Source organism: Peromyscus eremicus, chromosome 9, assembly GCF_949786415.1.
Source record: "Peromyscus eremicus chromosome 9, PerEre_H2_v1, whole genome shotgun sequence".
Lineage (NCBI taxonomy): Eukaryota > Metazoa > Chordata > Mammalia > Rodentia > Cricetidae > Peromyscus > Peromyscus eremicus.
This window is the reverse complement of record NC_081425.1, coordinates 51,957,736-51,973,500: the sequence shown is the minus strand read 5'-3', so window position 1 is coordinate 51,973,500 and position 15,765 is coordinate 51,957,736. Positions and strand designations below refer to the sequence as shown.

Below are 15,765 nucleotides of genomic sequence, written 5' to 3'. Positions count from 1 at the left end.
CCTCCTTCCTGCCCCTTGGCGTTCCCGCACCTACCTTCCCCCGGCGAGCAGGTCGGGGGTGCTTGGGGCCGCCCAGGAGGGCAGGAGCATCCCAGCCGGCTCTTGCCTGGCGCAGCCGCGGAGAGCCCTCGGGGCAAGAGGGCAGGGAGAAGTGCAGGCGGTCGCGGCCCTCGTGACCCGTCAGGACGCCGGGCCAGGCTGGGCGCCCAACGAGGAAGAGGGAGGCCGAGGGGGAGCGCCGGGAGGCAGGACCCTGAGAGTGGTGAGGCGGGAGGAGTTTGGGGCTCGGATCTGGACTGTGAGCCGGGACTGTGCTGCGGTGGAGTGGTGGGGCCGGCTACTCCCTCCCTCCCTCCCTCCGCAAGTGCCCTCTGTCCGGCAGGCGCGCCACGGGGACGCTGTGGCCCCTTGCCCAAGGGGCCGGGCCGGCCAGGAGGCGGCGCCGGGAGGGGCCACCGAGGGTCCCACGGGAGCCTGCTGGGTTTCCCAGATGCCTTCCCGAGCCCCCACCGCAAAGCTGGCGTCGGAAGGGGGCGGGCGGGCTGGTGGGGGCCACTCAGAGTTTCCAGCGACATTTCCAGGGTGTGGGAATCGAGCTGTTCTGCAGAGCCGGGACAGAGGGCAGGAGTGATAGTGCCAGAGGCCGGGTGGAGCCAGCATTAGATACGCAGCCCTCGGCCTGGGAGAGGCAGGAGACAGGCCCGGAGGCAGACAGGCTGGGACCGAGATAAGGGAGCCCCACAGGCACGGTGGCCTCGGAGCGAAGGCAGTGCCCACTTGGAGAGAGTTTGTGCCCGTCTAAGCGCGCGGCCAGACGTTTTCGAACAGCCACGCGTGTACTGGCAAACGTGAGGATGCTCACACACGTGCAAAGTTTAGGGAAGGAACTTGTCTTAAGAGAGCCAGCGGCACCCTGGACGTGCCGCGGGACTGGAGGATAAGGGTGGGGTCCCTTGGGCGGGGATGAGGTTAGGAGGGTCTTGGTGTTCCCATTCACCGAATTTGTTTTGATCCTGCTTTTCCGCTGTTCCTGCTGTGCTGACGCGAATCCCAAGGACACCGCCCACTGGCTGCCCGTTCTCTCTGGCCCTCCCTCCTCCCCTCCTCCAGTCTCTTGGCTGGCAAGTGCCGCGGCAAATGTTTACTGACAATGGAAACCCTGGAGTACTTCTAGCCCGTGACTCACTCCTGGGATACCCAAGTCCCCAACAAACCAACCAGTGAAAATGGTTTCTGATCCACTTCAGCTAGGTGTTGGGTATGGTCGGTGATACCAAGTGCAGTTGGGTTGGTGCCTGAGCCATCGAGTTTTAGTGGTTTTCAAGCACATCACAGCCCCTACCACCCTCGCCTCTTATTACCTTCACATTTCCCCGGTGGCCGGGAAAGAGCTGTTCGTGCTGCCCTCAAAAAAGATCCCCCGGAAAACTTAGGCCAAGGAACAGCTTAAGAGATGAACGTGCCAGGGCTCCCATGGGTGCGAGTCTTAAGGAAGAAGCTTGGCAGGCTTCCACGGATGTAAACCTACTAACGGGCTCCAGTTCCCAGTGGTGAGGTATTTTAACAAGGGCAGGTATCGCACAGTTCAGGAGGGCTAAATGAGATGTCCGATGAGGTCTCCTTAGAGACTATCCACCTGCCTTTTTAAGAAAGCTGAAGGCAGAGGGGTCGGGTGGGTTACAAGGCCCACAGGAGTGGAGGAGCTCTGAGGACCCTCTCTGAGGTCAGACGCAGTATGCTGCAGTATGCTGCCCCTCTGAAGCTGGAATTGTCCATCCACCCCAGGGAAGCAGCCTCTTCCCTCCCCGAGGAAGGAAAAGAACTACCCATTTTCCTCTTCCAAGTTCTCCCACCTGTCAGGGTCCTTGGGACTAAGAAGGGCCACTTCACTTTCATTGTCTTCCTTGTTCTCCAGAGATGACGAAGCGGAAGATCTTCCAACTCCAGGAATCCTGGCCATCCCCCTCACCAGCAGCGGACTTCTTAGGCTCTAGGGCTCTGACCTGGGCTCCAAGATAAATATTTAATGTAGAGGGTGCCGCTGAGCTGCCAAAGGTCCCAGCTTCCTGTTTCTCACGAGAGAAGGTACAGCCATGGGCAAGGAGCTTGAGGACTGGCTACTAGTCCCATCTCTATGGGAATGAGGAGTCCAGTAAACGGGCTTAGAGGACGCAAGTGGGGAGGAAGGGGGTGTGCACTGGAGAGCTGAGCGGTTTGCTTAGCTTTGCCTAGCTTTGCCTGGCTACTCAGGCCTGGGCTGGCTCAGCACCCACCTCTCTGGCAGGAGCCCACTGTGTTCTCTGGTATCTGGATGGCCTCACAAAACACAGGACTCAAGATCGCTAGGACCACAGGTCAGAGGAATTCAAGGAAACGTGAATACTTCCCCCCTTTTCTGTTCATATTTAGGAGAATTCCTCCTGTCTTAAGAAGATTAAAGGGAGAAACGTAGCAAGGTTCCGAGACTGGACTAAGAGCCAGGTGTCTGGTTTCCTGACTCCTCCCCCTACTCCAGCTCCTCGCTGCCTGCCTGCCTCACAGCTGGGCAGCTTCCAGTGGCGTTCAAGAGCCAGGTAACAACAGATAGTGCAGCCCTGTTCAGTTCAGTATGTCATCCTCTGTCTCCTGCATGCCCTCCTGTCTAAGAGGGACCTCCTTCCCTATTAGTCAGCTGCCTGCACACCTCTGGCATGGCCTTGGGTCTCAGGGTGGCCTCCACAACCACCTGAGCTCATGTAAACACAGTTACGTAACTGCTCTGTTTTTCCTAGCTATCTGATTCCAGTCACCCGGAGCCCCACCCAGCCCCAGGCAGCCAATTCTGCCCGATGCACATTCTCCTCCCTTCTCCCCTCTTCCCCCCTCCCCCCTCCCCCAGTACTCTGTCCTCTGCCACCAACTCAAAAGCACCATCAGTCAAGTGACTACCAGTTAGCGCTGAGGAAGAGTCTACCATTTGGATGAGTCACACGGACATCTCTGCTGCGGGCCTCTGTCCTCCACAGAAAGGCACCTGCTAGGTCCTTCCCTGGGACAACCTTCAGTCCACCCTTCAGGTAGACTGTCACATCCATTTTGATTTGGGCTCCTAGAAGAGTATTTTCTTTCTACGGACCAGATGCGAGTAGCCGAGGATATGCAGACCGCCCCAGAAAGGACCACAAGTAACCCAACATCGAGAACTGGAGCCAAGTCCCCATGGATAGTCCAGCACAGACCTGGACTCTGTTTCATCCCTGGGGCCATCTCCTGACTCCAGCTCGTGCAGTGCTGCCAAGTAAGCTCCATCAATGGCCCCGCATACGCCAACCACTCATGGGAACAGGGGCAAACAAGGCAGCAAAGTGAAGTGACCCACTTTGGGGCTCCAAGGGCCCTCTTGCACACTGGCCTATCTATCTGGAAGTCCGGGTTTTTTGATTCAGTCACTGCAACGTGAAGGAATTCTGAGTGGGAAAAAAAAAAAAAAAACAACAAAACATGAACAACAAAAAATGCAGTGCGGGTCAAGAATGGTCAATGTCAGGCCTGGCAGCCAGGTCAGGTATGTTAAAAGCCAAGGGAATAAGAGGAGGCTGAGGATTTCAGGCCTGCCTTGCACAAATATTTTCATAGCACAAATATAATAGGCACCTCATGGCTCTCAACATCTAGACCCAAGGCTGTGGAAAGAATCAGTCCTTGCCCAATTTATCCAGCCTGTCCTCTCGGAGGCCCGGACACGGACTGATATCATATCCACCATGTGCTCCTTTTTCATGGGTGAACAAACAGATGCCACAGGCAGACAGGATGCCCCTGAGAGGCAACTAGACAGACTTCCTTCGGTTCTCGCAAAGGACGAAAAGAACAAGTTGTCAGCTCTTGAGAAAGCAGACTTTACAGAGAAGGATAAATGAGCGATGACCTCAGAGAGGACACAAGCCAAGTCAGCTCGGCCACAGACGAGGGCACAGAACCAGGGGCTGGAAAATTAGGTCTGCCTCAGCCTTCCTTTCCAGCTCAGGTAAACTGAGATAAGGGAGACAGAGGGCTGACTGGCTGGCCAGAGGGCACCAGGAGGTAGAGCGCTGGTCTTCAAACAAAGGCTAACCTGTCTTTCTGCCTCCTAGAATTCTATGGCGAACTGTCCCCACTGCATCAGCATTAAGACTTAATTCATCCCTAAGTGAGCAACCCACTGTTGAGTAAGCAGATTTTTAATAAAATCTTAAGAGTTGTGATCTTTGAAAAAGCAAAGGAAGAAGGAAGGGAGGGGGAGGAGGAGGGAGGAGGAGGAGGGAGGAGGAGGAGGAGGAGGAGGAGGAGGAGGAGGAGGAGGAGGAAAGCAAAGCCATCTAACTACCCATAATAGACAACAAAGTAGGGATTAGATTCTGATCTAGCAGGGGTCAGTGTGACTCAGTGTCTCGTCCTTCTTTCCAAGGCTCTTAAGCAGCTTCCCACGACTCTGTAAATAAGGGCAAACATTACCTCATCTCACTGGAGCTTTAGCTAAGGGATAAGGCCACTGTTAGCTCAAGATGTCACTGGGGTAACAGAACATAAAATGCTCACTTCGCTTTTGTGCAGTTAAAAACCTGGGCTCACTTTTCTGAAAATTGCACACTGTGGCTGTATTTGATGTCAACGTTGCAATCTGTGTCCGGCAGACCTAGATTTAGCCTTTCCATCTCTGTTGTCGTAATCTGTCCAAGTCCCTCTCCAGGGCCCCACCATTTCCCTATCTCCAGCCCCAAGCTGTACAGTGATGCTTATCTGCTCTTTTGCACTCACAGCCCCTTGGGATCTATCTGCTTTTCAGAGGACTCCAAAGCTGGTCTAGTCCTTCTAAGCTTGATAATATAACTCTTCAACTCCCTGTGGCTTCTGACTTTTCCCAGGATGGAATCCACCCATGTCTATGGTTAAGATCATATGTAAACTTATTAAATGACTATTGCAAAACATTTTTTTGTGCTTTGTAAGACTATGTTTTCTGAGTTATCATTTTTCTTTTTCAAACTTCAAGGAGGAATCTCTGCTGGAGAGGCCACAGAACGATTAGGGACTAGAGCAGGAGTTAGTGGTGGGCATAATTCCAGGAGGGGACAAGAGGCAAAGACAGGGGGTTTATGGGAAGTAAAGCAGAGGCTCAGAAGAGGCCATCGGAGCATTAACTATGGCTGGGGGTGGGGTATTCTCTGGAGGGGTGTCCTCTCTTGAGAAGGGACTTCATTGGCATTGTTACAAATCAGACCAGACATCAGAAAACTGGCTTTCCCTCGCCTCTGGAATTATTACCCGGGTCAGAGCCAAGTGATAAGTCCCTCTACTAAGAAATCAAGGAAATAAAGACACAGGGAGTCAATAAAGTTATCCTTCAATTTTAAGGGCATTTTCTTCTTTTAATCTTAAAGATGACTTCCAATGTACAGTAAGAAAGTTCTTAATAAAACTTTTATTATTCACAGACTTATTAATGTCTCCTGTTGATAAGTAACATTTTCACCACTGTCTTTAACGTAAGAGAAAGCAAGAGAATGCAGGTAACCTCTAAGCACAAGCAAATAGTCCATCATTCAAGAGAGCCACCAGCTAGATCGACATGTGTGACTGCCTTATCACCTAGGCAACAAGACCAGGAACCGACCCTGGAGAAGGTCAGGTGATATTATTGGGAAGATGAGCTACAGGTTCAAATTCTGTGAGGAAGGAACACGAGGAGCTCCCGAAGGCATCTTTACAAAAGTTCCGGGACAGATGAAAATACAGTTTCTTTTTCTCTTGTTTTAAATTCAGGTTTTAAATGATGTAGCCCTGGCTAGCCTAGAATTCATTGTGAGACCAGGCTGGCCTCAAATTTGTAGTGATCCTCCTGCTTCATCATGTGCTCAGCCCAAATCACATCTAAATCATAATCTCTGGTTGCCTGCTTCTGATCATGTGCACTTCACTTTGATATGCCCCCCAAAACCAAAAGGACATGGGGGCGGGGGGTGGGGGGAATAGTACTTAGAAAACTGTGAAAGGGGAGTGAAGGGAATGTGGGCAGGGACTTACAGGCAGGCAGAGTGCTTGGCTCTACTTCAGAGCTGCACAGAGGGATGGTCCATGTCCACGTCCTCGCTGCTTGATCTGAAACCACCTAGACTTGGCATAAAAGTGTTGGCGATGCATAACCCTGGCTCAAACAAAGATGTTATTTAGCACGTCTTGCCACAGTTGCTGAGGCGTGAGGCCAAGGCCTCCCAGGAGGGAATATGCTCCTAGTATCATCTTTACCTTTGTGACTGCATAGATGAAGGCAGCTAACGCTGACCCCATTCACTTTGGCTGGCTAGATAGAGGCAGGACAGCTCCCAAGTCCCAGTGTCATGTAGTTCCCCTCTCTCAAACGCAATGGCACAGAGCCCTACTGTTAACACAGCTCACTGCTGGCATCCAAGATGAGAGAGAGCATTGCCCCATCCTTTGGCTGACTAGCTTCCTTCTCTACACAAGTCTGTTCTTTCTTACGGCTTTCCTATGAGCTTCTGGCCACGGCAAGAACCGAAAGGGATTCCTCCGTGTGACCCAAACCCTCCCCTTCACTGGCCCATCCTGGCTGTCCTTTACACCAATCTAACAGACCACAGGGAAGATGGGATGGCTGTCAGATGAGGTCAAACCCCATGGTTAAACCACAAACAATCTAGCAAACTAGAGCCTCATACCCAACACTGAGCTCTACATCCACTCTTCCTCTGGAATTTCTTTCTGTCTGGGTAGGGAAAACTGAAAGCAAGAAAGCTGGGTTCCATCGTTACCACAGCAGCTAGTTTAAATACTGGGGTTCTAGAATGCTACCTCAAGTCTTTACTGGTTAGGAAGTTATCTTCAATACAAACATTGGGCAGAAAAACCCGATGATCACTAATATGAGGGAAACTATGAATCGTTAGCGTGGGGCAGGATTTTCCTAAACTTGTATAACTGAGTAGTCATTCAGATTGGCCAGCATAGATTTAGTCCTCTAGAGTGTGAACTTGACAGCTTTTTATAGATATGATACAGGCTACTCTTGGGAGATCAGCTAGAAGATTTACATGAGGCAGAGGGAAGGGATCTGGGCTTCCTCATTTGAAGACTGGAGAACTCTTGCTCAACCGCTGTGAGCAGGAAGTCCAGCTGCATCTCACATGACTTGGGATATTTTTCTTATATACACCAGCTGCCTCAGACATTGTGCTTGAAAGCCACATGGAGAAAAGTAACTAAGGGATAATACCAAGGCTGAAAAGACCTCAAAGCTACTCCACTTCCAGAAATCCTCCCCTCGCTCCTTGCTGTCATCAAATGATTTTCTACAGACCAAACCAATAGGGGTTTTTCTTTTCCCATTCTGAAGTGTCAGGAAATCGTTCCCAAGTTATCAGGGTAAGGAAAGAAGTGTTCGCTAGTGAGAGAAGCTTCATCAAACAGCAAGCTACTCTGGAAGACGAGAAAAGGCAATGGAAAAGGAAAGTGGTACGTGGGAACAAGGCTCACGCTCCCTGACAGTCTGACGCCTCTGCTCCTAGGCAAGGAGCCACATCAAGCCCCCCCACGGTCATGTATACTTTGATGGTTAATATCTAGTGATAACAGATATCTGTCACCTCGAGATTGCAAAGAAAACTGAAGCTGTTTCCACTGTAGCACACTACTGAGCAACCCCCAGCACACACATGCACATACCATGTATGCACACACATGTGTTCTGATTTTAATCAGAACACAGAGATTAAAAGGGGATGTTCCCTGTGTATCAGATGAATTGGCCTTTGGTAAGTGTAAAGTTCCATACGTATATATTTAACCACGGCTGGGAAGCCCTGTCTCTGTGGAGTGTCCATTTTAAAAGTGTCCTTTTGCAAAGGAGTGCTCTGCCATTCCTAGGAAATTGCTTGAAGAAGTGGGTTACGTTAATTTTTCCAAATGGGAGAAGTTTCTGAAAAAAAAGGTCCCTGTGGCCTATGTGAAAATCGAACAAGAGGGAAGTGCTTTTGGCATCTTTAGGATATAAGGGAAAGATGGAATGAAACAGAAGAAAGGCTTTGAAAATCCCCACACTGGGGAACTGGGCCAGCACCTAACATGGAGTGGTGGCCCTAAGCAGAAAGAGCTGTCCAGGGGCAAACCCAAGGTAGGCATCCAGGAGGAAAACCTGTTCAGATTAAATCTAAAAAGCTGTCCAAAACTCCGAATGAAGTTTCAAGTGAAGAAACAGTGGCTATTACAACAGACTCCGAAGGCCATCCAAATGGGCCTTTGAACTGTTTTTTGGTTCCGAGGGATTTGCAGAACCTCGACCTCTGCCTGCTTACGAGGTCCTTAGGAGTGAGGGACACCACGGGTGGACTGTGTCACAACATCATCTAGGACTGACTTTTGTAGGTGGGTTTCCAAAGAAAGGATCTTTTTTACCACTGGGATCTGGGGAGAGAAAAGCAGAAGATACAGAGAAGACAGCTACTCAGGCCTGACCTTCCCTCTTTCAGGCTTTTCTCAGGATAGTTAAGATCCTGTCTTCCTCCACAATGCCCTCTCCCTGCCTCCCATCAAGACAGGGGCTCATCTAGCCCAGGTTGGCCTCAAACTCATTCCTTTGTTTGTTTTTCAAGACAGGGTTTCCCTGGGTAGCCCTGGCTGTTCTGGAACTTGCTCTGTACACCAGGTTGGCCTCGAACTCACAGAGATCCACCTGCCTCTGCCTCCCAAATGCTGGGATTAAAGGCGTGTGCCACCATGAATGGCTGAGATAAACATTTTTAATAATTTTATTCTTTTAAATGTAAAGAATATGTGCATATGTGTGAGCTTGTACATGTGTGTACAGTGCCCAGAGAGGCCAGATGAGGGTATCAGATCTCCTGGAGCTGGAGTTACAGGCAATTTTGACCCAAATGGCAAGTGTGCTGGGAACTAAACCCGGGTCCTATGGAAGAGCAGCTAATGCTCTTAACTACTAAGTCATTTCTCTAGTCACCTTCTTTCTTTCTCCCCCCCCCCCCCCCCATAGGGTTTCTCTGTGTAACCCTGGCTGTCTTACATCTCACTCTGTACACCAGGCTGGCCTGGAACTCAGAGATCTGCCTACCTCTGCCTCCCGAGTGCTGGAATTAAATGAATGTGCCACCACCACCTGGTGTCCAGCCAACATTTTGAAAAATTATTTTATTACAATTTTTTTATATTTAAACATTTTGTGTATGTACAAAGTAGTGCCTATGGCGACCAGAGGACTAGTAGAACTTGGTCGTCTCTTTTCACTAGTGTGTTCCAGTTATTGGAATCAGATCATCAGGCTTGAAGATGTATCTTTCCCTGCTGAGCCATCTTACTAGTCCTTCATTATTATTATTGTTGTTGTTGTTCATGAGTGCAAGCATGCTCATGCCATGGCTCATGAAACCAGAGGATAACTTTCATGAGTCAGTTCTCTTCTCCCACCATGGATTCCAGGGTCAAATTCAGGTCATCAGGTGCTTATGTGGCAGGTGCTTTTCTCTGCCGAGCCATCCCACTGGCCCTTGGCCTTGGAACACATTAGGCAGCTAAGGACAACCTTGAACTTATTGATCTGCCTCCACATCCCCAGTGCTGGGAATGTGGGACTATGTCATCTCACTTGGCTCTCTGTTATGAACAAAGCAATCCACCCAGGAAGACTACAATTACCAAAAATGCTTTGATCTCTGTCATGAACAAACTGCAAAATGTTAGCAAAGGTATTAAAAAACAAAACAAAACAACAACAACAACAAAAACAGATGGGGGCTGGAGAGATGGCTCAGTGGTTTAGAGCACTTATTCCTCTTGCAGAGTATTGGGTTCAATCCCAGCACCCATAAGGTGGCTCACAACCATCTGTAACTCTAGTTTCAAGGCTTCAGACACCTTAGACACCCTCTTCTGACCTATTGTGTACCAGGCACACACATGGCACACATACATATATTCAGGCAAAACATTCAGACACATAAAATAAAATAAATCCAAAAACCCCCCACAGATAAACAAGCTAACCTTTCATTTTCCTCATGAAAATCATAAATTTTTTTTTCTTTTTAAAGATTTATTTATTTATTATGTATACAGTGTTCTGCCTGCATGTATGCCTGCAGGCCAGAAGAGGGCACCAGACCTCATTATAGATGGTTGTGAGCCACCATGTGGTTGCTGGGAATTGAACTCAGGACCTTTTTGGAAGAGCAGCCAGTGCTCTTAACTGCTGAGCCATCTCTCCAGCCCATAAATTCTTAAAAAGTAAAAATTACTGTTGTTTTTATGCTTTCCTCAAACCTCCCAATATGCTGTATTATTGTTTGAGGTACCCGCTTTAATGCTAGACTCCCACATCGCACATGACATCAAAGAGTTCTACAGATCTACACTTTCCAAGCTTTGATCAAGGGTGCCCAGAATCCAACAGTCATTATAAAATTCATCAGTGAGTGCTGGGATATGGCACCTATGATCAGACTGAGCCAAAAGAGAAGCCTAAGCAGCCCCAAGTCTTCTATTAGTTAGGATACTTTTTAAGAAGTTAAAAAAGCCCAACAAGCTAGTCAGGAGTGGCGGTGCACACGTAATACCTGCACTTGGGAGGTAGAGGCAGGAGGATCAGGAGGTCAAGGATAGCCTCAGTTACATAATAAGTCTGGGGCTGGCCTGGGCTACATGAGACCTGTGTCAGAAATTAAACCAAAGCCAGGTGGAGTGTAGCATTCCTTTAATCCTAGTACTCACAAGGCAGAGGCAAGTGGAGTTCTGTGAGTTCCAGGCCAGCCAGGCCTACATAGTGAGACTCTGTGTCAGAAAAATAAAAATCTAAGGGGCAATTATATCTGAATCCCTACTTTTGGGTTCCAAATTCTGCTAATCAAGGTTCCACAGAGTTCAGCCTAATGATCACTGAGAGATGAAACTCCAGTTATTTAGAAGTTAGTTTTCTAATTAACTCTAGGAGACCAGAAGCCTTCACTCATCCAATCCCTTTAAGAAGGTTCAATTACAAGGACCCATTCCACTATCTAATAAGTTCCTTTTAAACATATTGACAGTGGAAAACAGAAGCATGCTGGGAAAAACAGATGCAATGCCTCATGTGATGACACAGAAGGGCAAGAACAGGTCTTAAGACTGCATGTCCTGAGGGCCTTCAGAAAATACTCCAGTGTAACTTCCTTTGCAGATGGGTTCATCTGGGTTTAAAAAACAAAAACAAAAGAATCTGGCAACATTGAAACTTTGAAAATCTCCCTTAAACTTCTGAGGGGACTTCAAGCAATTCTAAGAAAACTTCTCAGTATTATTATTTCAATTTTTCTACTCTCCATGCTTATTTATGTGTATTCCACAGTGCTTTTGTGATGGTCAGAGGACAACTTCTGTGCGTTGGGTCTCTCCTTCCACTGTGTGGATCCTGGGGATCCAACCCAAGTCACCAGGCTTGGCCATCTCACTAGCCCACCCTCATTATTACTTTTTAGGAGGAACTTTACTAGAACTCATTAAAATAAATTGGTGAGTGGAGGGATAGCTGAGTGGCAGATACTCTCACGGCATGTGTGAGGCATGGATTCAATCTCATGTATCACAAACCAACAAACAAAACCCCACAATCGTGGAACTAAAGAGTCTAAAAGGAAATTATTATGGAAGCCAGTTCCACCTAGATCTTAAAGTCACTAGGTTTAAGTTGTTCTCTTGAAAGTCAAGTTTCCCTCAGAACAGAAGCAGTTTTAGCCACTGACACCTGAGGTATTCTTCAATTGTACCAAGCAGAAAGGGGGGGTGGGGAATGAAAAGACACGTTGAAGTTAGCAAAGTTACAAGTCTTTTTTTTTTTTTTGGTTTTTCGAGGCAGGGTTTCTCTGTGTAGCTTTGGTGCCTTTCCTGGAACTCACTCTGTAGCCCAGGCTGGCCTCGAACTCACAGAGATCCGCCTGCCTCTGCCTGCCAAGTGCTGGGATTAAAGGCATGCGCCACCACTGCTCAGCTCAAGTTATAAGTCTTAAATGAAAGAAATCACCTCCTCAAACAAGAGAAGGGCTACCTAGCAGCCTGAGTCAGAAACCCAGGGTTGAGGTTTCCAAGTCCCTTTTTTATTAGGGTAAAGTCTCCTTTATAGCATAAGACTTCAAAACACACACACACACATACACACACACACACACACACACACACACACACACACACACACACACAGAGACAACAATTAGATCCATTCCTGAAATTAGGACGGGGGGTGGGCTGGGAACAAAACAGAAGTACTTTATATACATATTGAACATAAATTAAAAGAATTTATAAAATGGTCGCCTTTCTTACAGAATAAATCCAACTGAATTACAAATGCACCTCCGTTTAAGTTGTGTGAGTTGTTTCTGTTTCATCTGCAATAATAAATAAATGCGATTTGATCGCAGGGTGGGACTCTTCTGAGCCGCTCAGGCTCTGAGTCATTTCAGGGCTTTCTTTCCGTGCTCGCTCCTTCGTGCAGCGTGTGAGTGTACCATCTTCACTGGCCCATCAGGATGCCCGCCCTCTCTTCGGGGTGGCATTCGCTCATTAATTCGGTCTAGACCTCGGGCTTCTTCAAAACTCCGGATCTTGGCTGGATACCCTCTGATGGCTGCAGAAAAACAAGAGGTGAGGTGCTCAGGGAGGTGGCAAAGTTGACAGCTTAGCCGAGTTTCCAAGCACACAGCAATCTTCTAAGAACACACAGGAAGGTGGCCCAGAGCACACATCTGATGACAGGCAACGTGATTAATCAGCCTTGTCCACAACCACTGCTTCCACACAGCTCAAAGTGTGGTAGAAACTGTCCTAAGAGTAAAAACTCTGGCAGAAATAAACCTGACGAAAACAGATTAGTTCTTAATTAGCTTCCACACATTTGAAACCTGCCCAGTTCTGGAAAGCGACACCAGGAGAGCACAGCACACAGGTCGTCCCCCTGACCACACACAAGTGACAGGAGCACTATCTGCTCAGGACAGCTTTGTATCTTCACAGCCAGGAGCCGAACATCAGATAAAAACCAACAGCACAGCTTCTAGATACTGCCTATCTGATCCAACTGTGAAATTTCTTTCTTGTGGTATTGGGGATCGAACCCTGGGCCTCACACACTCTAGGCAAACATTCTACCACTGAGCTATAATTCCAACCTGATTCAATTTTGTATCATCAAAGAATGAATTCCCCTTTGAATCATCTTATCTAATAAAATTACTAAATCTACAATACTGGTTTATCAATTCCAATGATATTATTTAAAATATGTCTCCATAGAAACAAAGTCACCCTAGTTTGAATGCCTTAGGGCAACTTCAGAAATGGAGCATCTAAATTCTAGTCCGCTTTCGCCTCCACACCTGCTACCCTTTTGAGTCATTAGGTAACAAGGCATGCCTATCTGACTCTCTTAATAAAGAACGAACTACTTAAATCATGTGACTTCTATCATCATTACCAGCTGCACAAGTTTCAGTCATTACAAAAAGAGAGACTTAGGACATAAACTGTGTGAAGGTCATCTGAGAAACAGGGTGGCATGTGGCTACACTGAGGGCCATCTTCTCCTTTTCCGGCACAGTTCTGCAGATGCAAGTGAGTTTAGAAATGCCGATGAAGCGTTGAGACGGGTGCACAGACACAGGGGCATTCCAACAGAGTGATAGGGCCATACCTTCCCGCGCCTCTACCGCTTGTACTGTGGCTGCAAGAAGGCAGGAGCAGTGGCATGCAAAAATGAAGACAGAGAGAGGAGTGAGCCAACAGCAATGCTGCCAGTACAGACCCCCCAAGCCCCCGCCAGCATACCCACCCATAACCAAAGGCATTTCTGAGTTCAAAGAAATGAGGGGATTACTGCAAAGCACCGGAGGAGGGTGTGCACATGAGGTGGGGCAGAGCTAACGTTTCTAACATTTCTGCTGGCATGGGAATGCTGCTCTCTTCATTTGAAATAGCCAGCTGCTAGTTTATGTCTTGTGATCACACATCAAAATGACTTGTCAAATCAGATAATTTAACATCACAACTGTGCTTGAGTTTATAACTGCTCAGATCATATCAGGCGAGCTGTCGCTGGGTCCTATTTAAAAATCTTGCTTCTTACTGTTCTCAAATGACTGCTGTATAATCCAACTGTCCTTAACCATTTGATAAACAACAGCAACAGGGCAGTCCTGCAATAGCTCCGGCATTTGGAAAGGGAGAAAAATAGGTTGTAAGTGAGGTGTTACTTCTGGTCTAGGGGTAAATGCCAGGCACTGATTTGAACTGAGATGGGAGGTATGCAGAAGCTCACATTGACACTCCATATGGCTTCTGTTCCTTGTTCAGGAGAGCAGTCAATTACTAAGAAAGCCATCTTCCGCCTCTCAGTGACAACGAAAGCATTTTAAAAATGAGCACCAATAGGGAAACTTCCTCCTGCCATTCTCTATCAGACCGTAAAACTGCAATACACAAAAGGTTCTAGGATACAGCAATGAAGAGTCCGCTAGAATCCTGCCAACTCCTCCAATGGCAGTTTTTCTATGGAAGGGAGGGAGGCCACTCAGCAGCAAGACCAGTGTGAGGCTTTCCCCATCACTACGAGAAGGGGAGAGCTGTAAAGCTACCTTCCCTCCTACAGCAACGTGAGAGCAACCACGTGCTTGTGTTTGCCCCTAGGAAGGCTCCTGTTAAAAGCGCTGCCACATTCTCCCTAACCTCAGATGGGCCTGATAAGCCACACAAGGCAGTGACAACATCTTCTCACAGAGCAGGGCATTACTCATGCAGCTGTGAGGAAGTGGGAGTCAAACCTTTGTCTAAAATTCTATGGACAGTTGCTGGTCTACTTAGAGTTTGAATTTGTGTGATAATGTATGTACCAGCACTACATTTCAAAGAAAAGTATTTTAGACTTATTTATTTCATGTGCATGAACGTGTGACCTGCATATCTGGAGGTCAGAAGAGGGTGTCATATGCCCTGGAACTGAAGTTAAGGATGACTGTGAGCCATTATGTGGGTGCTGGGAACTGAATCTAGGTCCCCTGCAAGGACAACAAGTGCTCTTAACTGTTGAGCCATCTCTACAGTCCTCCAGTATCACATTTTTGGGGTTTTTATAGAACTGTTCTTTGTATTGGTTATTAGCATAGCAGTCTGAACAAGGGACATGGTAAGAAAAAAAGTCATGAAACTGTTTACTGACATAGAATTCCTATACCATAAAATTCAATTGTTTACAGTATGTAAGTCAATATTTTAATTGTTTTTTTTTTGTTTTTTTGTTTTTTTTTTTTGTTTCTGAGACAGGGTTTATCTATCTAGCCCTGGCTGTCCTGAAACTAGCTCTGTAGACCAGATCACAGAGATCCGCCTGCCTCTGTATCCTAAGTGCTGGTATTAAAGGCGTGCACCATCACCTCCCTGCTTTAGATTTATTTTTATTTTATAGGTATGATTGTTTTTCCTGCTTGTACATATGTGTACTATTTGCATGGTTGGTGCCTGTGGAGATCAGGAAAAGGTGTCAGATTCCCTGTAACTGGAGTATGGATAGTTGGAAGCCACCATGTGGGTGCTGGGAATCAAACCTGGGTCCTCTGCAAGAACAGCAAGTGCTCTAAACTGCTGAGCCATCTCTCCAGCCCATTACATTGTGTGTGTGTGTGTGTGTGTGTGTGTGTGTGTGTGTGTGTGCGTGTAAGTGTGAAAGTGTGCATTCATGAGCATGCCCCAGCACTCATGTGG

At 47.6% G+C, this 15,765-nt stretch overlaps 2 protein-coding genes and 1 long non-coding RNA gene across 10 annotated transcripts in view; 1 reads left to right on the top strand and 2 right to left on the bottom strand.

Moving 5' to 3' along the window:
* Sorbs3 (sorbin and SH3 domain containing 3) overlaps positions 1 to 7,142 on the bottom strand; it is a 33,016-nt gene extending 25,874 nt beyond the window's left edge. Inside the window, exons 1-3 of one of the 4 annotated variants that reach the window (XM_059273373.1) lie at positions 6,696 to 7,142; positions 6,043 to 6,127; positions 1,854 to 2,003 (exon numbers count right to left, since the gene is read on the bottom strand). In XM_059273373.1, the coding sequence (XP_059129356.1) occupies positions 1,854 to 1,960 (107 nt within the window). In that variant the 5' untranslated portion in view covers positions 1,961 to 2,003; positions 6,043 to 6,127; positions 6,696 to 7,142. Of the gene's footprint in view, positions 1 to 34; positions 336 to 1,853; positions 2,004 to 6,042; positions 6,240 to 6,264; positions 6,569 to 6,695 lie in introns of those variants that run through there. The other 3 variants (XM_059273374.1, XM_059273377.1, XM_059273376.1) reach the window with 3 other exon arrangements.
* LOC131919250 (uncharacterized) lies at positions 380 to 4,263 on the top strand. Of its 2 annotated transcripts, none has more exons than XR_009381198.1 (4): positions 380 to 943; positions 1,916 to 2,085; positions 2,410 to 2,573; positions 2,772 to 4,263. It is a non-coding gene; the product is annotated as an uncharacterized LOC131919250 (long non-coding RNA). The 2 variants fall into 2 exon arrangements; XR_009381199.1 differs by lacking the exon at positions 380 to 943 and adding an exon at positions 1,462 to 1,555.
* Positions 7,143 to 12,291: 5,149 nt separating the features above from the next.
* Positions 12,292 to 15,765, bottom strand: part of Ppp3cc (protein phosphatase 3 catalytic subunit gamma) — a 70,877-nt gene continuing 67,403 nt past the window's right edge. For 2 of the 4 annotated variants that reach the window (XM_059273369.1, XM_059273372.1), the window contains exons 13-14: positions 13,703 to 13,732; positions 12,292 to 12,640 (exon numbers count right to left, since the gene is read on the bottom strand). In XM_059273369.1, the coding sequence (XP_059129352.1) occupies positions 12,468 to 12,640; positions 13,703 to 13,732 (203 nt within the window). In that variant the 3' untranslated portion in view covers positions 12,292 to 12,467. The remainder of the gene's footprint in view (positions 12,641 to 13,702; positions 13,733 to 15,765) is intronic. The other 2 variants (XM_059273371.1, XM_059273370.1) reach the window with 1 other exon arrangement.